This window comes from Penicillium oxalicum, chromosome III, assembly GCF_001723175.1.
Source record: "Penicillium oxalicum strain HP7-1 chromosome III, whole genome shotgun sequence".
Lineage (NCBI taxonomy): Eukaryota > Fungi > Ascomycota > Eurotiomycetes > Eurotiales > Aspergillaceae > Penicillium > Penicillium oxalicum.
Genome location: NC_064652.1, coordinates 3,126,861 through 3,150,035, shown reverse-complemented (window position 1 = coordinate 3,150,035; position 23,175 = coordinate 3,126,861). Strand labels below are relative to the sequence as shown.

The window sequence follows — 23,175 nt, the reverse complement described above, 5'->3', positions numbered from 1 at the left end:
CTGCTATATATGTGTCGTAGTAGTACATCAACGTAGTGAGTGACATGTGTCAAACTCTGGCAATAATCTCCTTCTCTTAAATTGGGCATTGCGACAGCGCCATCCCTCCAAGAGGCTCCATCGTAATCTACGGCTGTTCTAGGGGGAAGAACACAGGGACAGGTATGAGTGGCAACAATTGCCGGTCCCTGCATCACTCTGCTGTACCGCCTTCTCATCCATGGGAGCGCTCTTTACGTGATCGGAAAGAAATAAGAGGAGTATGTCCGGCAGAATGATCGGACCATCATTATCGCCCGCTGTCCGGCTATCGGCGGTACCTGCCATTTGCCTGCATGCCAACCTTAATTTTCATTTTCGTTTTTTTTTTGAGTGACCTCATGATCTGATCTCTTACAATGTATTGTTTTATGCGGACTTGTTGATTGAAATTCCTATAATCGTCGTGATACACCATGCATCATTGAGTTCCCGGATCAATTGTTTCTTCCCCGTCAGGCAGACAAGTCTTGCCACTTGCAGACCCCTCGAGGGTTCAACGAGCAAGATTAAATTGGACTAATCCACCGCTAAACACAATATTCTGTTCGCAGCATTGAGTGCACCTGGACTGTGGACGGAAAGAATTCTCATTGCAATATCCTTGTGTATACTTGGATTGGATTGTGCCTTGAGATCGATTGATCATCTCATTCACCGTCTCAAGCTCGTGACTCAAAAAAAGATACCGGGATGGCGCCACTGCTCGGCACTTGGGAAGCAGAGACGACCTCCTCGTCGTATTCTACTGCAGTGGACGATTCTTTCCTGAAAAGCATCCTCTATGTTGATGCCTATGATTCATTCTCTTACAATGTGGTCGCCATGCTCGAGGAGACCCTACACGCCCAGGCCACCGTCATGACAATTGACTCAGAGTGGCCAGAAGGCGACATGAATGGATTCCTACGACACTTTGATGCTGTTGTGTTGGGTCCCGGTCCAGGAGATCCCAATTTACCCAAGGATGTTGGAATCATGCGAGATGTCTGGAATCTGCAAGATGGCGAGCTTCTTCCAGTGTTCAGTATCTGCTTGGGGTTCCAGAGTTTGTGTCTACACCATGGTGTGCCGATTGAGCGTTTGCCTTATCCTCTCCACGGTCAGGTTCGCCATATCTCCTCAGCGGCCAAAGACATTTTTGAGGGTCTGTCCGATGTGGAGGTCACACTGTATCACTCGCTCTATGCCAATCTGGACAAATCCACTAGTTCGCGAGGAGTGCAATCGGAGGATTTAGAATTTCTGGCATGGCTACCACTCGAGCTGAAATCAGGGTCCACGACCGAAATTGCGATGGCGGTTCGTCACCGCCAAAAGCCGTTCTGGGGCGTCCAATTTCATCCTGAATCATGCAAATCAGAAAAGGAGGCATGCAAGAAACTGCTACTGAGTTGGTGGCATAAGTCACTCACATACAACAAGCTTGCAGGGCGAGGAGGGTATGGGAAGTTGTCTGAAAGAATGATCACGACAAGCGAAGACACAAGTTCTCTCCCCGATATCGCACAGCACATGTTGACATGGAGCTTGTCAACATCTCCATCCTCGGCTTATCGATCGTTGCCCCTGAAGAGCTTAACTGCGGAGTCAATCAGCGAGCTTTTCAACAAGCCTGGATCCCCGACTGTGCTATTTCAGTCCAATGGGCGCTACAACATTATCTCCATCCCCAGTTCTGGCTCCTGGCGGTTCGAATATCGAGTTGAGTCTCAAAAATTGATTATGCATCAAGTCGGTGGCGCTGAATCGGCAGTTGTCGAAGCCTCGTTCACATTGAATCAAATGTGGGATTCCCTTCGTTATTTGATGGAGAGGAAGAAAGTAAGTTCCGGCTGCTCGCAGATACCATTTTGGGGTGGCTTTCTCGGATACTTCTCCTATGAGTTGGGACTGGCTTGTCTACCTCATCCGAAGGGCTCTCCGCAGCCTGCTCCCTCAGGGACTCCCTCATCATCTGATGCCAGCGAGGAGGCGCCGGCCGATGTTAGTCTCCTGTGGTGTGAAAAGAGTATTGTCATTGACAATGAGACTGCGAGTGTTGTTGTACAATCGACACGTGACGCGGATAGCCTGCCACGTGGATGGCTAGATGAGACATCACGACTACTGCAGGAGAGGTCATCATCTCATTTAAGCAGCGAAACTGTTGAGATTCAATTCCTGGATTCGATCCTGCGAGATGTGCAATTCACATTTCCACAAGAAGAGGCATACAAACAAAAAATCAACGACTGCAAAGCCGAGCTTGAAGCAGGTGAATCATACGAGTTATGCCTCACCTCGGAAACCTCGATCACACTGCCTACCCCTACCACAGAGGAAGATCAAGCTATTTTCCCCTGGAAACTGTACAAAAAGCTCAGAACCTACAACCCAGCCGCATTCAGCGCATTTGCCGACCTTGGCCGGACAAAGATCGCCAGCAGTAGTCCGGAATGTTTCCTTAACTGGGACCGCACGTCCATGCTCGAAATGAAGCCCATGAAAGGCACCGTCCGCAAAACTCCCGAGATGACCATGGAAAAAGCTCGAGAAATTCTTGGCACTACGAAAGAAATGGCCGAGAACTTGATGATCGCCGATCTGATCCGCCATGATCTTTACGGTATTTGCGGGTCCGGCAGCGTTCATGTCGAGAAACTCCTTGAGGTCGAGGACCACGGCCGAGTCTACCAGATGATCACACACGTCAAGGGCGAAGTCCGACCGGAACGACCGGGTTATGCCGTGCGACACTTGTCACAAGCAAATTCGTCGAATATGGCTGTGCACGGTCTCGCGGCGCTCCAACGTTGCCTTCCACCTGGTTCGATGACGGGCGCACCCAAAGAGCGATCGTGCGTGCATCTCCGTCGTATCGAATCGCGAAAACGTAGCATCTACTCCGGGGTTATGGGTTATCTTGATCTTGGCGGCGGTGGCAGTTTCTCGGTTCTGATTCGGACTGCGTTCACACATATATCGGGGCAAGAATCTCCTCCACAGCGTCATCAGACTTGGAAAATCGGCGCCGGTGGCGCTGTTACCACTTTGAGCACGGCCGAGGGTGAATGGCAAGAGATGTTGACCAAGTTGCGCACTGTCTGCAATGTTTTTACTTCATCGCAAACCAACTCTTGATCGTGTCAATGTTTGCGCTACGAACCCAAGAACCCAAGAACCCAAGGGTCCTGTTACGAGCTCGCTGACTTGCACTTCAAACCCTCTCCCTTCATTCGACATTTATCCGATTATACACCTAGCATGGATGTACTGTATCATGTATTCAACACCGATTTGAGTCAAGATCTATCTGCTGGTGCCAGAAAGATGACTCAGGTTATATAATTCAACAAATAGACACCTCATGTTCCGCATGCAATTCCATTGATCTCATACAAAAACTTGGGCATTTGACTCTCCAATTTATGTGCCTAATGATCGGTGTTTATATGTTAGACAGATAGTCATAGGTATAGGTGAACTATATACTAGGTAGGTGGGGAATGCTATCCTTGTGCAATCTAGGCACTCTATGTCTCTGGAATTGACCACAGGCACAGATTCAGACAGCACCTAAGATTTTGAATCAGTCAAATGGATATCAGACGAGTCCTAGCTCTAAATTCTCCAGATTGTTCCGCTGTTGAGGCAGAGCTTCCAGCATGTCCTTTCTCTGCACTTCATGCAGCATCAACACCTGGCGAGCACATATAGGCCCCAGTACAAGACATCAATCTGCATCTCCTTCGCGGGCGTCTCACCCGGAAGACATCGGAAAGATTCAATTTATGCTCGATGCGAAAGAGAGAAGAATGGATAAAACGGGTTGACACAATGTGTCGATGGCGACCTTAACTCGATTTATACTGATTTGAACACGTGCCACGCAATCATGTGCTTGTCAACCTTACTCAACCGTTGAACTTTCAACTTTTAGTTTAAATGGCAATCATCGGGCACGTCAAGACACCAAGGTTTTCTTCGATCCTCCATGAGGGCAATTGCCGAAGCAAAAGGATCATGTCACGCACTTTTATCTAACGACCTACGACACTAGGGCTCTCCTGACTTACTTCTCGACTACTAAACGCTGGAGGGCAATGTACGACCGTCCAAGCGCACTGAGCTTCGATAACGTCGCCTTTCTCATCTTCCATCAATTAATATATCCCCTTGATCATTCATGATCAAACATTGTGAATTTTCAAGTTGAAGGACTGTCTTGACGGTCGTGGAAACCTCCTGCCTACATTGTGATTTTGACTATAATTTGGCTCTCATTCCACCTTACTAACGGGGGCCTCCTGGCCCACTCGCGGCTTAAACCAGCGCGTCTCCACCTGCAACCACGTTCTGGAGACCTGTACGAGTGCTTTTACAACAAGGATACGCTGTTCGTTCCGGCCAATTCAGTACTGCAGTACTCATATTCTGGATCCGACTCCCTCCCACTCAGTGCTGCATGTTTTCGGCTACTGAATAACGCTATTTGCTGGACTTCCCACTAATACTCATGACTGGGATAGCTCGGTCGTCAACATTGTACAAGTGAGTTCCAATTCCTGACTCGGGGCGGCAACTGCTGCGGGGCATTCCCAAGCTGTCACCATGTGGCTGGATGGATCTGCTCTGTTTCCAAGTTCCACCTGCTACGGAGATTAGTCCGGTTGAATCCCCGCCAAAAGCACTGACTTGCAAACCAGTTGCAACCTGGTCACAGGAAAATGAAACCCCCTGAAGTTCACGGGTCGCTTGCCACACATCCTCAGATTCAAGAGCGCTATTCCTGCCTCATTCAAAAGTTCAACCCGTACTGAGACCCGCTCGCCCTTCCCCGCCACACTCCAAACGCATATAAGGTTTAGGTTGGCTTTCAGATCTAGACGTCCAAGGCTGGTGGTCCCATATCCTAGACTTTGTCCATCTCCACAATCCACGCCCAGTCTCTCCACAGGCCTACCAAGAGCACTATTTTGGAGTGTCAGTGTGTCGCTTCACATGCACGATCTCCGGCCTCGTTTCCGACCGATGGATCCCGCGGAGCTTTTTGGGACAGGTAATCTCCCCGACTCAGAGCCATCACTACCGGAGATCAAGCAGGATGCCAGTCCCCTCTTCACCGTTCTACCAGCAGAGGTTCGCAATCGCATCTACACCTTTTCTCTCGAATATTCGGGGGTCCTGCCGTGGTCCGACACAAAGGCATCAGGTGCGAGCTACGACGGTGACCAGAGCACAAGCACAAGCGCGCCGTATCGGGGCAACGCTTTCTACTTTCGACCCGGTTACAATCAACCAAAGCGCATCCTGACGTCTCTCCTTCAAACATGCCAGGCAATCTACAATGAAGCCTCCCTGCTCCCGCCCGCGGTCAGTGAACACACCTTCTGGTTCTACCGTGGCCCGCCACATGTCAAAGATGCTTCGTCTCCGCTGAGGTATTTCGCCAAAATGACTCCCAAGCAGCGAGCTCAAGTGCAGCACCTGCATTTCTTCACTCAGCAATTCTTTCTCGAGGACAAGATCTGGTCCACCGTTTGGAACGGAATCGAGATCGTCCGTCGAGACAAGGACAAAGCTCAGGAAGCAGGCGCCGCCGATGGCTCTGGTCATGAATCAAAGACTACCACGTCTCCCACTTCTCCTAGCCCTCCCACATCTTCGTCTTCTTCACCTCAATTTTCAACGTCGGATCTCTCCTTCTCGATCGCCGTGCCAAAAGCCCGACGAACGGAAACGATCAAGATCTCCCCTCGGACCCTCACAATCACCCTCCGCCACACGGACTGGTGGTTCTGGGAGAACGACCAACCTCTCGGCATAGACCCCTTCCGCGTTGGCCGTACCATCTTTTCCCGACCCCCATCCCCACCGGCCGAAATGTCACCAGACTCACGGCCTTCATTTCCCATGAAGAGGCCGTGGGGTGAGCAATTTGTCACCATGCCTAGCTTGGAAGAACTCACCATCGAGTTCGAAACGGTCATGCGCAAACGTGATCAACTCGACGATATTATCCAACGAGCCTTGCATTGGAGGTTCCCACTTCGTCACCGCCCATGGAAGAGCGAAATGATTTACCTAGTCCCAGAGCCCAGGTCTGTTCAGGCGTACACATGGGTGGGTGCGACAGAGAGCGAATTGAAATGTCAGGGGACGAAGCGGTCGGCGCTAGTTCCGCAATTTGCGCGCGTGAATCACAGTCCAAAGATGGGTGAGGGCACTTCTGTCGCGGCGTGGGAGGACCGCACTGTGCCCGAAAGACCGGTTTTGAGGCCGTACACGATTGGAGATGGGCCTCGGTCTGGGTTGCCGGAGGGAACGGAAGAGTATTATGTGGTTTTTGTGACCTGGAAGTGTCAAGCTGAAGATGAGGAAGCAGCTACGCCTGCCGGGGAGACTTGATATGGGATTTGATGAAGACTGAGGCTGGCGAGTGGAGATCGCGAGAAATTATGACTCTTTTGCTCCATTGTTGAGAGTTCCCTTGAACACAAAGCGAGGTATGATGGTAGTCTGAGCGGTGGTCATCTTGGCTAGGCCATAATTTTGGATGAATTGACTGGATAAAAACTTGGAAGGGACCCTCAAATGTGAATACAAACTCCACGGGCTCATGCATGGCTTCCAACGAATCCATTGGATAAGCCGTGTTGGCCTGACTACGTATATCAATAGTAGGACGAATATGTACTACCTGTTCAGTTGAATCCACAAGTACTGTACCACACTTTATACCTACCTAGTACCTACTCCCCACTACCCACGATCTACCGGACTCCTATGAGTCCCTAGGACTAACTGTTACTAGATTTGATGTGTAGTATACTGGATCCATCTTCCCTGCTTATTGATATTGAGACTACCTGGTTGGGCAATTCTCGATGACTAGACCCGGGCACGCCATTTCTTCTGATAGTCTTCTAATTTGGACCCTAGACGCCGACACCGTAAATACAAATTGAATCATCGACGATCAGTTACTACATCCATATCAGGCAGACATCACAGACTGGGGCCTTTCTTGCACACCAGAATTCAAGGATGCATCGCAAATCAATCTCACTTACATGATACAGAACATTTTCATTGGCACCGTACTCATACACAAATTGGATTCTGTCTATCTCACATCTCTAACGTAGATCCGCGCAGGCATCTAATTTTTTTCTTCTCTCAAACCAAAGCTCGGGTATCACGACGAAAAGAAACGCCAAACACAATTTCTTTCTCCTGTTCTTTTCTTTTTTTTTTGTGTGTGTGATTTCAGCGCTGGGTTCTACCGCAGATTATATTTGCAGTAGGTCAAGGAGCGTCTTCACTTTGTTCTTCTTCCTCGGCAGATTCACGCTTCAATGGCATTCTTCACCCATTTCTCCAAACCACCCTTGGCAATGATTTCCTGCACATTGGGAGGTAGCTCGCCGACCTTCTGAGTCCACTTGGAACCGTTGGGGCCCTCCTGAACTTCAATCTGGCTGCGGCGTACGTCCCAAGTCAAGGTCCAGCCCGTGCGACGGGTCAGAGCCTTGCCCTCGGCATCAGTAAAGGTTTCGCGCAGACGGCTGACCAGACGAGGCACTTCCAGTCCCATCAGGGCGTTGTTGATACTGTTCCGGGAGAAGATGTTGCCAAAGCTGCCGGAGACGACGAGAGGGATCTCCTTGGCCAGGATGGCGGTGGCAGCTTGCTCACGAGATGAACCACAGCCAAAGTTGTAGCCGGTAACAAGAATGTCGCCTGCCTTGGCAATGCTGGAGAACTCGGTATCGTAGTTGGACATGCAGACTTGGGCCATGGTCTCAACGGGAACGTTGTCTTGATACGTGTATTTACCGGGATAGATACCGTCGGTGTTGATGTTATCTCCGTCGCAGAAGACGATTTCTCCAGATACGCGCTCCGGGAACCCGGGATAAACGTCAGTCAAGGCAGTCTCTGATGACTCGGGCTCGGATGGCTCAATCTGGGTTTCGGTAGCGGTCTCGGGAGCAAACTTCTTCTCGCCATCCGCCACCAAGTCATCGAGCTGGCCGAGAAGCTTCTCCAGAGCTTCTTCGGTGGTGAGCATGCGATCTTCCTCGGCAATACCGTCACCCTCACCACGCTTCACACCAGTCCAGCCCTCGGGGGTCTTGTACCAGCCAGGACCCGAGAGCTTTCCGCTGAGAGCGCTGGCAGCGACGACTTCGGGCGAGCCTAGGTAGGCCTTGGCATCAGTTGAGCCCATGCGACCCTTGAAGTTCCGGTTCGAGGCGCTGATACCAACCTCACCGGGCTCAAGAAGTCCCGCACCCAGACCGATACAAGGACCACAGCCGGCGGGAAGGACGGTGGCACCTGCATCGACAAGAACCTGCCAGTCGCCTGCATCCTCGGCAGCCAGCTGCTCGGGAATGGAGGCGGCGGCAATGTAGAACTGGACGCCCTCGGCGATCTTGGGCGTCTGGCCACCGTTCTTCTCGGCAGCCTCCTTGAAAACGCGGGCGGCGGCGGCAATGTCTGATGCACGAGAATTGGTGCACGAGACGAGATAAGCCTTGTTGACCTTGATGTCAGCGGCCTCCAGCTCACTCAGGGGAGTAGCAACTTTGACCGAGTTGGGACCGGCCACGTATGGGGTCAAAGAGGAGAGGTCCAGGAAGAGTTCCTTGGAGTACTTGGCTCCCTTGTCCGCGGTCACCGGGTTGGCAAAGAGCTCTTCGATGGCTTCATGGGTGAAACGTTGAGCGGCAGTGCTCTTGAAAGGACCGTCAGCCAGGCCCATTGCGGCCAGAGTAGCTTTGCCCTTCATCCATCCCTTGAGCACATCGTCCATGGGGAATAGGCCCGAAAGTGCACCCCATTCCGTGGTCATGTTGGCAATGGTCATACGGCTGTCAATTGGCAGACTGTGCATGGTCTCCTCAGAGCCGGCAAACTCGAGGGCGTGGTTCAAGACATCGTCCTTGTCGAAAAGACCGCAAAGGGCCACAATCACGTCCTTACCAGTAACGCCGGCGGGGAGCACACCAGTCAGGTTGATCTTGGCAATTGGGGGCACCTGCCACCAAGTCTGACCAGTGCTCCAGACACTGGCAGCATCCGTTCGCACAATTGGTGTACCCAAACAGGCGAGCGCACCGTAGTGGTTGCTGTGAGAATCGGAGGCAACGCACAGGGTTCCCGGCCAGGCCAGGCCCTCTTCAGCCATGATTTGGTGACCAATGCCTCGTCTGTGATGGAGTATTATTATAAGAATTTGCTTGTGCGTGTCAGATACATGGATATCACATACCCTGCAGGATAGAATTCGACTCCATGAAGCTTGGCAAAGTCCTCAATCTGCTGGTACTTCTGGAGGTTCTTCTCGGTCTTGTTCTGCACGTCATGGTCTAGTGTCATCACAATCTGATCAGGATTGTGAATCTTGGAGGCACCAATTGACATAAATTTCAACGCAACGGGCCATGAGTTGTCGTGGGTCATGCAGCGATGGGGAGAAATCGTCACATAGTCTCCGGATTGGACATACTTGTCCTTGGCGAGTCCGACAGAGTACTTCTGAACGATCTTTTCGGTCAATGTCTGTGGCACAGCCTTGGAGGACAGAGATGAAAGGATCTCCGGAGCGATTGTCTCCAGCTGAGAATGAAAGCCCTGTTGAGAGTTGAAGGTCTGCAGAAAGGCTCGAGATGTCGCAAAGGTTCGGCGTAAGGATCGGAAAGGGCTGCGCATGGCCTGGCGGCCCGACGGCATCAATCTGGACTGCATTGGACAGATGATTTAGTTCAGGCCAAGTGAATGAGGCGCAAAAGGTTTGATTTCAAACTTACAGTCATGATGCTCTGTGTTTCCTTGACTCGACAACTGGGACGATTCTCGAAATTGTTTCCCCGGCTTTCGGCAAATGAGCGGCCGGGGGATGAGTGAGGTGACTCATCTTCATTCTGGTTGGCTGTAAGCTGGATGACGTGAGCGCCCACTGCACTGCTAGATCATGTGATCAGAAGCTCTTCAGGCCGACATCGGGTGTTTAGCTCTAGAGAGCCAAGACGAGGAGAAGCGTAAAGTGTCAGACAATTGGCTTATGTGCACTTCATTTATATATAATTCTATGGCTTACTAGATTCTTGATAATGAGTTACATGAATCCATCTCCATTGGTAAGAAAACCGAGTTCAACGCCACTCTTGTGTGGGCGCAAAATGCTCACGAGATTGAAGCAAAAGGCCTCGAAACTGATTCACGAGGACAGATTACCCGTATAAGAAAAAAAACAATGCAGGCCTATCGTATCACCTCGCATCCTATCAGTGTAGTACAAACTATGAAGTATTCGATCGTGAGGCAAAGCACTGCCTGTGGTCCTGTTACAATATGGCGCATTACAACTATTGCTCTGTATATACCCAATCTGGTAATATAGAAAAAAAGATTAAAAAAAGGGGATTTTCAAGTGGGCGACTCAGTTTGAACCATCGGCCTCCAATTAAAAAAGTCTGTTTGACTCGGCCTGCCCATCCCATAAAAAGTAGGTCTAAACAACACAAACCATTCTCAACAATGATGCCATTCTTGCTCATTTTGAAGTGCAGCCTTGTCAGGAATCTTATGTTTTACCTTAGTATCAAAGAAGTCTGCTAGCTTCTAGATAGTGATCAAGAGAGTCCCCGGCAAAGTCGAAAGATATGCAGCAGCTCTTGCTACCGTTTGGTGGGAATTTTGACCGATATACATCAAATTCAATGAATAATAGCTTCACAGGTGCTGGGCAGCTTCCAGCAGACCTGTCTTCCTTCAAGCTCCAGACAGTAGGGATGAGATGGCTTTCTGCGCCTTCAACCCAACCAGATAAGTTGATCGATACTGTGTATCTCTCTACCCTGAGCTCTGTATCAGAACCTTGTCTTCTTCCCCGCGTCTAGCTATGAATACATAACTAGCAGTGGCTACTAGGTAAAGCCCGCCCGTTGATGATTTCCGAAACCATGAGCTTAGGTACGTCACGAGGAAGTGTCTCCGTCACTGACTAAGGGACTTCATATCTTGTAAAGACAATGATCAGAAGATCAAGCAACATTGGGACGAACCGACAGCCTTTTGGTTCGTTGTGAATCCATGTGGACAATGGACCTTGTCTGACGCGCAGCTGAGAGAGAGAATAGACGCTGGAACTGTTTTGATTTAAATCGAAACTATTGATACGGGGCAACCGATCACGGTAACAAATCGCACATCTTACTCTTAGTGGATGATGATGACTATTTGAAGTGGTACGGCGTTTGAAAGACCGCCCAGTGTTATGGGCTGACTGTCAGGTTCTCGACTACCTTGCGTAGGCACATGCAGCCAGGCACGGCTGGCCAATGCCCCTCCACCGGTACTAGCGATGGTACCTCCCCTCTATGCTGCTTGGGGCAGCTTACCAAGTAGCCTCGAGGAGAAAAGCTGCAAAGAAATCGAAAAAAAAAATAAAAAATGGGATTATTTGTTATCTATCAGGAGTTGATAGTGATGAAGTATCGAGTCACTGACAAGTGACAACAGTATTGACCTGCACTACATCACTCGATGCCTCTTTAAGGCTGACCCCACTTCGATTGCGGCGCAATCCCGCGCGATCCACCGATGACTCGACACTTTGTACTTGCACTTTCTTTCCCCGCTCCTTCCTTTTCCTTTCTGTAACACCTCCCATCCCACCTTTCAAACTACGCACAAAATGCCGTCCAGGCAAGAAGTCTCTTATTTTGGAGCTGGCCCAGCTCCTCTGCCTACGCCTGTTGTCGAGGCTGCCGGCCAGGCCTTTGTCAATTTCAACCACTCCGGTCTCGGCCTGGGAGAAATCTCACATCGCTCCCCCACCGCGAACAAGATCCTCGACGATACCAAGGCCCATCTTGCTGCTCTCCTTGATATTCCAGACAACTATGAAATCCTCTTTATGCAAGCTGGTGGCAGTGGCGAATTCAGTGCCGTTGTGCAAAATCTTGTCCCAGTTTGGATCGAACGCCGCCGTCGCCGGGCAGAGGCCGAGTTGAGCAAGGCCAACCCGGATGCCGACAAGACCAAGATCGATGAATTGGTTTTCCAAAGGCTACAGAAGGAAGTTGATGAGGAATTGAAGCTTGATTACCTGGTGACGGGATCATGGTCCCTCAAGGCCTCTCAGGAAGCTGCCCGGCTGCTCGGTTCCAAGTATGTCAATGTTGCGGTGGATGCTCGCAAAGCCAATGGCGGCAAGTTTGGCAAAATCCCTGCCGAGGACACTTGGTCTTTGACTCCCACCAAGCGGGATGGTGGCAAAGGCTCTGCCTTCGTCTATATGTGCGACAATGAGACCGTGGATGGTGTGGAATTCCCGGAATTCCCCAAGGCGCTAGAGCCCCAGGGTCAAGATGCTGAGGACGAGCGCCTAATTGTCTCTGATATGAGCTCCAACTTCATCAGCCGAAAGGTCGATGTCAGCAAGTACGCCGTGATTTTCGTAAGTCTCGTCACTACCCGGAGTTCTGAGCCCCGATTTCTTTTTATTTTCTTTTTTGCATGCAAGACTAATGATTGTGACTACAGGGCGGTGCCCAGAAAAACATCGGTGTCACTGGTATCACCATTGTCATTGTTCGCAAAGATCTTTTGCCCCCACAGACTGCCACGCCTCCTCCGGCTTTGCTGCACCGACTGAACATTGGAGGTCTTCCTGGGCCCGTTGTGCTCGACTATGCCACCATCGCCAAAAACAATTCCCTCTACAACACCCTCCCCATCTTCAACCTCTGGGTTGCTGGCAAGGTGATGGGTGATCTCGTAGACACCTTCGGTGCCCAGAAGGTTGGCGGTCAGGAGAAGATTGCCGACCAAAAGGCGGGACTCATCTATGGCGCCTTGGACAAATACCCCCAGGTCTATCAGGTCGTTCCTGACAAGGCCGTCCGTAGCCGCATGAACATCTGTTTCCGTGTCTGTGGCGGGGACGATGCCAAGGAGAAAGAGTTCATTGCTGGTGCTGAGAAGCGTTCGCTCCAGGGTCTGAAGGGCCATCGCAGCGTTGGTGGTATGCGTGCGAGCAACTACAATGCTGTGCCCCTCGAAAACGTTCAAAAGCTGGTCGAGTACCTGGAAAACTTTGCTGCAGAGCAGTGATCGGCTCGAGGGCCCCCAAACCATGAACTTTCTCTCAAAAGTGACTTTATGAGCTGAGACAGCCAAAAAAAGAGATTATTCAGTCAGGGCGGACTTTCTAGTATCAGAGGCTTTCCCAATTGATGTGAGCAGTGGCAATTTCAGACTTACGTGCCCTTCTCACACGACTGTTGTTATCAATACGCTCCATTGTTTAGAGTCGGTATATGTTAGCGAAACGTATAATATGATACACATGATTCCCCAAATAGAATATTTCATGTGCCGGAAATTGTTGTTTTACAGCTTCCAAACCGCCCAACCTTTAGGATCCAGCTCCTTGATGATCCCCTTCAAAGGACCCTGAAGTTCTGTGCCTTGCGCCCACACTTTGGGACCGGCCATATAACTGATGAAACCCTCAGGGCCAGAGACCAGAATCAGCTTGCGAATGTCCTGGTCCTCGCCTCCACTGACGGGCTTGATAAAGCGAGCCAGATCACTCTTGCCGATAAATCGATTCTCCTCGTCCAAGAAGTAGTCCACCGTTACCTGCCCGGGATACTGTGACTTGAGCGCTTCCAGTTCCCGCACGATTAAAGAAGGCTCTTGCTGCTGAGATGCCGTCGCAACCACTTCGGCCTTTTCAGCACTGGATGACGAACCGAACCAACCCGAGAACCATGATCGGCTTGCCGATGATTGCGCCGCAGTCTTTGGTGTATCACTGACCCCGCCTAGACAATCCGCCCTCAATCGACTAGCCCAGATGATATGGATCTTGGGACGATTCTCCCTCGTTGTCCGATTGAGCAGCGAATATCCCGCCTGCAACGCAGGCGCGATTCCTGTCCCGCCCGCGACGAACAGAATCTCCCGGGTTTCCTCCGGGATTGCGCACTCAATCTTGGGCCCGCGCAATTCAATATCCGCGCCCGGCTCGAGAGTGTGCAAATACCTTGACACTTCCCCAAAGGGATCTTTGCGGATGAAGAACCGCAGGTATCCTTCATTTTCCTCGTCGACCGACAACCCGGTCGCGGCCGTTGTCGGCAGTGGAGTGTATTCGCGGCCGATTTGCAGCTGGGGTTGCTTGAACATCACACTCCATACCCCCGACCGCCATGCTTCCTCGTAGATGTCGTAGTTGCTGCTGTTGTGGTATTTGGGCCGCAGAGTGAACAGACTGCTCGAGGTGGAGACGGGCTCTCGTGAGACGAGGCTGTACTTGGTGAAGGTGTCTGGGTTAAGACTGGAAGGATCGGAAGACTGAGATCGAAGATAGGCGCCTGCACTGGCAGCTGCAACGCTGACGAACGCGATTGCTAGCCAGCGAGTCCTAGTCGGTGGAGGTGTTGGCTTTGAGGGGGAGGAAGCGGAGGAGGAGGAGTTCCTGGTGGTGGTAGATGCATAGCGGCGTGGGCGTATACCGGCCGACTGCAGAGTCGAGCTGCTGCAGCGGCAGCGCAATGCAGGTATTGACGATTTCATGGGCAGAGTATGAACTGTTCAAGATTTGAAGATTAGGCGAATAAGAGAATCACCGACGAGACGCCATTCGGAAAGTCGACGACCGCGGGGAAAGGGAAATTGAGTCGGACCACTTTCGAACTGCCGATTGGATGATCGACACCTCCTTCTTCCGCCTCCCCTTGGCGAGGCCTTTTGGATCATTTTCTTGGAGCTTGTGGACATCCACACGAACCAGTTCTTTCTTTCTGTCGCCTTTGCGCTGAGCAACTCCTGGAAATACTGACAACACCGGTGCTTGTTTTTCGCAATCTAGCGATGGAGAGACTGGTTGGCTCATCTTGAGAACCCCTCGGATTTTCCACTTCGTCATTCATCTCGACCTGACAGCTCCCTCGTGTCCCACCACGATTCTTCTCTCGGTATTCGATCTTTCGATTTCCCACCTTGGGGGATAACGCTTTTAAAGAGATATGTCGAATCGTGCCTTCGCCTCCGATCCGCGAAATGGCACTCTAGCTGCACCTCGAGATTCACTCGAACTTGCCTCCCTCGCGTCCTCTTCGCCCGCTTCCGTCGGGGGCTCCTCACGCTCGTCATCGCCAGACGGAATCTCTTCGTCGCGCAAGCTTTCTCTGGAAGATGAAGATCCGCTCGCTGGCGAACAAGGAGATGTCTTTCTCGAGACCGGTCGCCCGCGTCATCTCCGGTCATACTCGGTCTCGTCCGCTTTTGACTTTGGCCGCAACTTGTTTCCCTTGTCGCAAACACAGACTGGATATGCGCCGTTAGGGACGCCATCGGCGCTGGATCGCTCAGGCGCAAATGGATCGCTGGAACGGAACAAAACATTGACTTATCTAAATGGTCTGTCTTTGATCGTGGGGCTGATTATTGGATCGGGTATCTTCTCCTCGCCGTCCCAGGTCAACGCCAACGCTGGGTCACCTGGTGCGGCGCTCATCGTGTGGGCCATTGCGGGCTTGTTGGCTTGGACTGGAGCTGCAAGTTATGCCGAATTGGGTGGTGCAATCCCCTTGAATGGCGGGTCCCAGGTCTATCTGTCCAAAATCTTTGGCGAGCTACCGGGATTTCTTTTTACGTGGTGCGCAGTTCTGGTTCTAAAACCGGGCTCAGCGGCCATCATCTCGATTATCTTTGGCGAGTATATTGTGCGTGCGTTTGTGGGGGCTGACGTGGAACACGTCAACCCATGGATCAACAAGGGCGTCGCACTCGGAGGCATGATCGTGGTCACTTTGTTCAACTGCATCTCCACGAAGATTGCCACTCGCATTGGTGATCTCTTCATGTTTTTCAAATTCGTGGCACTGTTGGGTGTGACGATCACTGGTATCGTGGTCGCCATCACAGGATTCTCGGCCAAGGGAGCTGCCAATCAGGAATGGAAGACGCATGGTTGGTTCGAAGGAACAAATACCGAGATTTCGGATTTCGCCGTGGCGCTGTACGCTGGACTTTGGGCTTTTGATGGATGGGACAATGTGCGCAATCCCCTCGACTTCTTTCTCTCTCTCTCTTTCTCTCTTGTGGACGCAAGGTTACTCTCCTTTCATACTGACTTTCTTTTTTTTTTTTTTTTTTCGAAATAGACCAACTATGTTACCGGCGAATTCAAGAATCCCAATAGGGATCTCCCAAGGGTCATTCACACGGCGATGCCACTGGTCATTCTTTGCTATCTGATGGCCAATGTCTCTTACTTCCTTGTCCTCCCCCATGAAACCATCGAAGCCAGCAACACCATCGCTGTGCAGTTCGGCCGCAAGGTCTTTGGCCCCGTTGGTGCTCTTGTTCTTGCACTCGTGGTGGGAGCCAGCTGCTTCGGTGCCCTGAATGCTACAACTTTCACCAGCGGCCGCCTTGTCTACGCCGCAGCCAAAGAAGGCTACTTGCCCTCTTTCTTTTCCCGGATTGGTCTGGGCAACTCATCAACGCCAGCCCCCCCTGCTGGCAGCCGTCTCCGTCGACGCTCATGGGCCCGACGGTCTCTATCTCGCGTATTCGGCGACGAGACAGGCCTGGGCTTTACACCGATCAATGCCATGGCCTTGAATGCTGCCTTGGTCATGGTTTACATCTGCGTTGGAGAGTTCAGCACCCTCGTTACATTCTACGGCGTTGCCGGATATACCTTTTACTTCGTGACAGTGTTAGGGTTGATTGTTCTGCGCATTCGCGAACCCCGTCTCGAAAGGCCTTACCGCACCTGGATTACGACTCCAATCATTTTTTGCTGCGTCAGCTTGTTCCTCCTCAGTCGCGCGGTGATTGCCGAACCGCTTCAGACCCTCATCGTGGTCGCATTCATCATCACGGGTGTTCCTGTGTACTATTGGCGCATCTACCAACGCGATGGGTCCACCGGTATTTCAAGCTGGAAATTTTGGAAGTGGCGGTCGCGGTCGCGATAGACGTCTGACTGAAGTATTCCCGCATACCCTACACACCACCCACCATCTACAACAGACCGTGTCCGGTGGTCAAACAGCCAAACTCTGCGCTCCGATAGACGCTACCGAGGCATATACTATTTTTGACGCATAAGCTCATTCTTTGCATGCATCTGTTATCGAGCAAATATCACAGTTTCTAGCTCTCGCGCCTGGCGATCATTCATCCCGATCTCCCTCGCATTGCCTCTTCGTTTGCTTCTCCTGTTGCTCTTCCCAGTGCGTCTCCTTTTTTTTCGCCTGCATTGTCATACGTTGACTGAAAGAAGAAGGGCGAGACCACTGACACACGACGTGATGTTGATGATTGTAACCTTCAGGTTAGACATTTGTATTCTGGAGTGATTTATACTGGTTCCAGCCTCTTCTTTTTTGCGTTTGCCAAGCCAGTCCTGTTCAAAGGTTGTGGATACAGCTTGATGCACACTGTCGAGGTTTGGCTTGTAGGTATACTTATGTACATTTTTTTTAATCTTAATCTCGCCTCAGTGCTATATCTCTGAGTTCTAATGAAAATACTCATGCAGTATTTCTCTGTCTGGAGACAATTGCGTGTTGGCATCCATAGTTTGTAGCTGGATGAAGATCTTCTCCCGTCACCTACCCCACGGGCCTTACCTGGGCCTTCCATTGACGAGATTATCTGCGTTCAAGGGTCGGGCTGTAAACTTGAAAGTCTGCCGATAGTTTTAAAATTTGAGGATTCTTGCACCCGTACTTCCCTGCGTAGTGTCCGGGATATCTGGAGGATTTTCAGACTTTGATAACCAACGGAATTCGGGCGAATTTACTCAAAATCCATGCAGGTAAACCAGTAGAGTAGTAGTACTCGGGAGCCGTCCCGGTCTATCAACCTGATAATTGAGAGGGGAATGATGAATTCATGAACACACATGCATACGTACAGCTTGGAAGATTTACCAAGAGAAAAAATAGGAGCTGTGGAAATGAAAAGACAAGGCGTCACTAATGGACACGAGCGTGTAGCTTTGCTAACGTGGTATAACCGCTAATTAAATCACTGAATCATACATGTGCACAGTAGCCCTTACCGGCATATACACTTACCTACTAAAGGGTGGAGGAAGACTACGTCCTCTCGACCCAACCGCTTCAGTCACAGCCCTCCCTTCACTCAACGGTCGATAGGACCTCCACTTCCAGGCCGGTATCTTGGCAGCATACATTTCGTCAATTTCGAAAAATGTACGACCCTTTGTCTCGGGCATATAATGATAGAAGAAGATCATGATTGCGGCCATGCAGCCCGCAAAAACAAGGTAAAGCTTTGCTCCTAGGCCCGCCGCATCTGCAGAAGTCAATTGCGGGACGACCAGGGTGGTGATTACTGCGGTGAGACCCTGGCAGGCGATGGTGTAGGACATGGTGTGGTGGCGAAGCTTGGGGGTGACCATTTCTGCGGGCATCAGGGCGGAGAGCGAGTAGAAGGAAGAAGCCCAGAAGAAGTTGAAAATGAAAGAAAGGGCGGCAATGGCGAGAGTGGCGTGATTGTTGGAAGGGAAAAAGGCCAGGATTCCGGCGATCAGGTCGATGGTGAAGAGAATGGTCATTCCGAAAAAGGCCGTGGGTCGACGACCGGCGCGATCGATGACTAGGGGCGCGGCGATTGTACCGGCGAGGGTGCAGCAGGACGCGATGATTGTCAGGGAGAAAGGGTCGCCGATGCCAAGTTGGGTGAGAAAGACGGTAGTGTATGTCGTGGATAAGATGACACCCGAGATTTGGTTGAGAGAATAAAAAGAGCCTGCGACAAGAGTGCGTCGAAGGTGTTGGCGTTTGAAGATGTGCCAGAATTTGACCTGGGCGCGCAGCTCGCGAGCTTCTTTTTCGCTGCGCTGCATCAGACATAGTTCGTCATCGACTTGCCCGTCGGTGAATCCGCGCAGTTTGCGGAGATTGATACGGGCCTGGCCCAGGCGGTTCTTGCTCACTAGCCAGACTGGACTTTCAGGGGCTGAAAGTGTGAGGAGAAGAAGCACCAGGGGAATGGCAGATTGAATGGCGAGAGGGATCTGGTAGGATGCTCGTCCGCCGATTCTTTGCGTGCCCCATACGATGACGGTGCCAACGACTCCGGATGTGAGGTTGAGGATATTGATGGAGCTGACACTCCGGCCGCGCATCGAAGCTGGTACAACCTGTGAAAGATGACTAGAGTCAGTGCCTCGCCACCTACTTCCAACAATAATCGCCCAGTTGAATGGAGGAAGATCGCACATCAGATAAATATAGTGGGGCTGTGGCCATGGCAATGCCCATGGCAACTCCGTTGATGAACCGGCCACCAACAAAAGCTCCCAGATTAGGGGCAAAGACTTGGAGTAATCCACCACCGATGGACACGACGTATGCTACAATCAGGGGCCATTTACGACCCAGGTGGTAGTTCAAGGGTGAGCTTAGCAGTCCTCCGACAACAGCCCCGATCAGTGGCAGAGAGAACACCAGATCTTGATTGCGCGCCGTGAGCACTAATCGGCCTGTAGCCGGATTTGGACCTTGATATTTCTCGACCTGGTAAAGCACCCCAAATTCGTCAGTTCAGGTGTTCATTTCCAGCCCAGGAGGTCCACAGCCCAGTCTCGACTCACAAACGCAGGCAACGCCGCCACTGGCGAAATCAGCTTGTCATCGTATCCAAATACAAAAGACGCCGCACAGAAGACCACGCAGGCAAAAATGAGGCGAGCATTCACAGCGCTCTTGCCACAAGATGCGCCGTCAATATGCGCAACCTGAGCTGTTCCGACGGTTTCCTTGGTCGAGTTTGTCATGATAGACCGAATCGACTCGGTCCAGGAGCCGAGTTTGAATATCGGAGCACATGGCAGACCAGACGCGCCAGTTGTCGACAAGGCGGACCTCTCTCCCCGGTGTGGTTCTTGCCCAGGAAGCGCTCGGATGGTCGTTGAGCTGTTTCCAGCCATTCTGCTCAGGGTCGTCGACACTCACGCTAGAGCTTCATGACGTGCCCCATCGTGCGCGTCGCGATAGTATGCAAGTGGGTTTTCCCCACGGAGAAGCGGGCTGTAACAAGAACGGGGCTATGGATCCTTTCCCCAGACCTGATCGTGTCTGGTGGTTGACGTCCGGCGATTTCCCACGCGCATTTTTTTCTCTCTCTGGCGGAGATGCGGTTTCGCCGAAGTTTCTCAAAGCGGGCCGAGTTTTTCCAACGCGGTGGATGAACATCTCGTGGTGGTGTTCTGGTCCATGTTGAATCAAACGGAGATTATGGGGTTTGGTTTTTTTGTTCTTTTTCTGTTTCTTTTTCTTGGGAGAAAGACATATTCTGAATATGTCGTGGGAGATGGGATATTGTATATTCTGAATAGCGTCTCCATGAGCACATCCAACGACCGCTCCCAATCTTATACTTCCGCCTCTCAACTGCCGAGGTTCCACCGACGATCCACCGTCCAAGTCGCCAAATCACCAGCGACCGAATGAATCATCTGCTGGTCCGCTTGGACCGGAGAAGTCTCCGTTGATTTCTGTGCGTCCACAGAGAGGCTGCTGTCATATGCAAGTGCACAAAATCGGATCTGACAGGTCCGGCAAAAGCAAGCCAAGAGGAACGGACAATCCAACTAAAAAGCCATCAGCTGCATAAGATCCCCGCCGCTAGTCAAAAGCTTTTGTGAACAAGCAAGCCACGCCGGCTAATCAGTCGGGCTCAGTGTATAATTACCCGGCTATCCCAAGTTGTTCTCATCGTTCGTCCATGAGCCGAGGCATGTTGTTTGACACAATTTGTCCACCACGCCTGATTGACACAATTCCGCGACCATTTGCATCCTACCTGGGATGTTCGGTCCTTGGGAATCGTACCTGATCCATCAAAGCTAGATTTCAGAGAATGTCTGTCCTGTTGAGTGCTCAGGACCCTCATGGGCCGGAGATACGAGAGAAGCATGCCTCGGATGCATCGCAGCATTCTGTGAATAGTCAGGCCGCAGCAGTGGTGGCGTCAAAACCATCCTTCCATTTGACTGCCCCTAGCGGATGGATGAATGACCCGTGTGGACTCGGATATGACCCGATCACAAGGCTATACCATATCTTCTTTCAATGGAATCCCCATGGCAATGACTGGGGCAACATGTCCTGGGGACACGCCACCTCCACAGATCTAGTATCTTGGAATGTCTTTCCTGAGCCAGCCTTGACGCCATCAGCAGAGTATGACCGCTGTGGAGTGTTTACGGGATGTCTTCAAGCGACAGATCCATTGGGAAGCCCGGGATCATTGACGGGAATCTATACATCTGTCCATCATCTACCGCTCCACTATACACTTCCCTATATTCCTGGCTGCGAGTCACTCAGCCTGGCTGTCTCACAGGATGGCGGATTAACATGGAAGCGGCAGAAGTGCAATCCGATTCTCACTGGTCCACCAGCACATTTATCCGTCACTGGCTGGAGAGACCCTCATCTGACGACTTGGCCAGCAGTCCAACGGACGACTCCAGAGCGATCTACCCCCCAGGATCAGGATCAATTCAAGGGCATCGTTGCGGGAGGGATCGTTGGCAGAACGCCCGCGATCTTTGTGTACAAGGTCAAGCCGGCAAATCTCGGACAATGGGTATATACAGGCCTGCTTCTCGACCTCGGGCTGAACTTTCACCCGTCGCGCTGGTCCGGAGATTTCGGGGTGAACTGGGAAGTGAGCAACCTGGTCACGCTCGCCAATGAAGCCGGTGATTGTCGAGAATTCGCCATCATGGGCGCGGAAGGATGCTTACGGGCCGAGCGCACTCCGTGGACCACACCAGGCTCGGCCCAATATAAGCGACAAGCTCGTGCTCAGCTCTGGATGTGCATCAGACAAAGATCAGAAATCCGCAGTGACGAGGTGTTAGCAGATTATGCTTTCAGTGGACATTTCGATCATGGCTGCTTGTATGCAGCCAATTCATTCTGGGATCCTATCACGTCTCAAAGGGTTGTGTACGGATGGATTACAGAGGAAGATCTCCCCGATGGGCCTCGACATCGACAGGGCTGGAGCGGAGTCATTTCCATTCCTCGGGTGGTAGCGCTGACGACCATTCGTGGTGTAACCAAGGCCAGAAGCTCGGATTTGAAGTCCATCACTTCTATTGAGATTATCCCGGAGGATCCATTCCCGATGGACTCGAATATGGGGCAGGAAAGGCAAACCTATACGATACACACATTAGGGATCAAGCCTGATCCAAGGCTATCATCCCTCCGAAAAGGAGCCGAAAGGAAATCCAGCGCGCTTGCCAGTCGACTGCCAGTTGCTCTTCGAAATTCATCTCGCGAGTCGGTGGAACTTGCAACCTCTCGCTGGGAAGTGCAAGCCGAATTCAGAGTCAACCACTCCTGTGAACAGGTGGGAATTGAAATTACCCATTCACCGGGTAAGTTCCTTTCTCTCATGACTACCCGTTCAACCATCTTCCATCTTCACCCAATATGAAGCACACCATTCTCTCTGCAAGACATAAACCCTTGCATCCACTCATTTACCCATCTATCTTCAACCCTCAATTATCCACCCCTTCATGCGTTTCCAATCAGAAACTAACCACCAAACAGACTTCCAATCCACAACAACACTATCATGGAGCCCCTCAACCGAGACATTCACAATCCACCGACCCGCTCTCCAAGACCAAACCATCAATCATGGCTACGAATCCGCTCCCCACACTCTCTTCACCAAGAAGAATCTACACAGCCATGACGACCAAGTCAATAAGCCAGAATCTCATGAAATCGAAGAACCTCTACAAATCCACTTATTCTACGACAAGTCCGTGCTCGAGGTCTTTGTCAACGATCGCACCGTGATTTCAACCCGGATATATTATCCACCTCAATCGCAGCATTCTTCATCGGGTGAATGTTTCGGTGTAAAATTCTTTGCAAAGTCGACGACTGAGGATGAATCTTTGCCGACGACGCTAATCAAGGCTGAGGTCTGGGATGGTCTTGCCGAGAGTATGCGATTTTGACGGTTGAATCCAAAATTCTTAATCCTGAAAACGTTTTGAATGGTTGTGATGCTTGCGATGCTTTGGTTGTGGGGGTACCATTTTGACTGCAT

The 23,175-nt window shown here is 51.2% G+C and overlaps 8 protein-coding genes across 8 annotated transcripts; 5 read left to right on the top strand and 3 right to left on the bottom strand.

The window, feature by feature from the left end:
- Nucleotides 1-732: 732 nt before the first annotated feature.
- Nucleotides 733-3,162, top strand: POX_c04494 (uncharacterized protein; the record flags this gene model as incomplete). Its single annotated transcript, XM_050113369.1, has 1 exon — nucleotides 733-3,162. The coding sequence occupies one exon, from the start codon at nucleotides 733-735 to the stop codon at nucleotides 3,160-3,162; it is 2,430 nt and encodes an 809-aa protein (XP_049970925.1).
- A 1,890-nt stretch (nucleotides 3,163-5,052) lies between these two features.
- Nucleotides 5,053-6,429, top strand: POX_c04493 (uncharacterized protein; the record flags this gene model as incomplete). Its single annotated transcript, XM_050113368.1, has 1 exon — nucleotides 5,053-6,429. One exon carries the CDS (start codon nucleotides 5,053-5,055, stop codon nucleotides 6,427-6,429), a length of 1,377 nt encoding a protein of 458 aa, XP_049970924.1.
- Nucleotides 6,430-7,369: 940 nt separating this feature from the next.
- On the bottom strand, nucleotides 7,370-9,845 carry POX_c04492 (Homoaconitase; the record flags this gene model as incomplete). The annotated part of the gene is made up of 3 exons (XM_050113367.1): nucleotides 7,370-9,239; nucleotides 9,302-9,771; nucleotides 9,840-9,845. The coding sequence occupies 3 exons, from the start codon at nucleotides 9,843-9,845 to the stop codon at nucleotides 7,370-7,372; spliced, it is 2,346 nt and encodes a 781-aa protein (XP_049970923.1).
- A 1,883-nt stretch (nucleotides 9,846-11,728) lies between these two features.
- Nucleotides 11,729-13,149, top strand: POX_c04491 (Phosphoserine aminotransferase; the record flags this gene model as incomplete). Its single annotated transcript, XM_050113366.1, has 2 exons — nucleotides 11,729-12,493; nucleotides 12,580-13,149. 2 exons carry the CDS (start codon nucleotides 11,729-11,731, stop codon nucleotides 13,147-13,149), a joined length of 1,335 nt encoding a protein of 444 aa, XP_049970922.1.
- A 279-nt stretch (nucleotides 13,150-13,428) lies between these two features.
- POX_c04490 (uncharacterized protein) lies at nucleotides 13,429-14,619 on the bottom strand (the record flags this gene model as incomplete). Its single annotated transcript, XM_050113365.1, has 1 exon — nucleotides 13,429-14,619. One exon carries the CDS (start codon nucleotides 14,617-14,619, stop codon nucleotides 13,429-13,431), a length of 1,191 nt encoding a protein of 396 aa, XP_049970921.1.
- Nucleotides 14,620-15,071: 452 nt separating this feature from the next.
- Nucleotides 15,072-17,033, top strand: POX_c04489 (uncharacterized protein; the record flags this gene model as incomplete). Its single annotated transcript, XM_050113364.1, has 2 exons — nucleotides 15,072-16,103; nucleotides 16,212-17,033. The coding sequence occupies 2 exons, from the start codon at nucleotides 15,072-15,074 to the stop codon at nucleotides 17,031-17,033; spliced, it is 1,854 nt and encodes a 617-aa protein (XP_049970920.1).
- Nucleotides 17,034-18,038: 1,005 nt separating this feature from the next.
- Nucleotides 18,039-20,020, bottom strand: POX_c04488 (uncharacterized protein; the record flags this gene model as incomplete). The annotated part of the gene is made up of 4 exons (XM_050113363.1): nucleotides 18,039-18,081; nucleotides 18,141-19,231; nucleotides 19,311-19,607; nucleotides 19,685-20,020. The coding sequence occupies 4 exons, from the start codon at nucleotides 20,018-20,020 to the stop codon at nucleotides 18,039-18,041; spliced, it is 1,767 nt and encodes a 588-aa protein (XP_049970919.1).
- Nucleotides 20,021-20,952: 932 nt separating this feature from the next.
- Nucleotides 20,953-23,083, top strand: POX_c04487 (uncharacterized protein; the record flags this gene model as incomplete). Its single annotated transcript, XM_050113362.1, has 2 exons — nucleotides 20,953-22,486; nucleotides 22,665-23,083. 2 exons carry the CDS (start codon nucleotides 20,953-20,955, stop codon nucleotides 23,081-23,083), a joined length of 1,953 nt encoding a protein of 650 aa, XP_049970918.1.
- Between the last annotated feature and the right edge of the window lie 92 nt (nucleotides 23,084-23,175).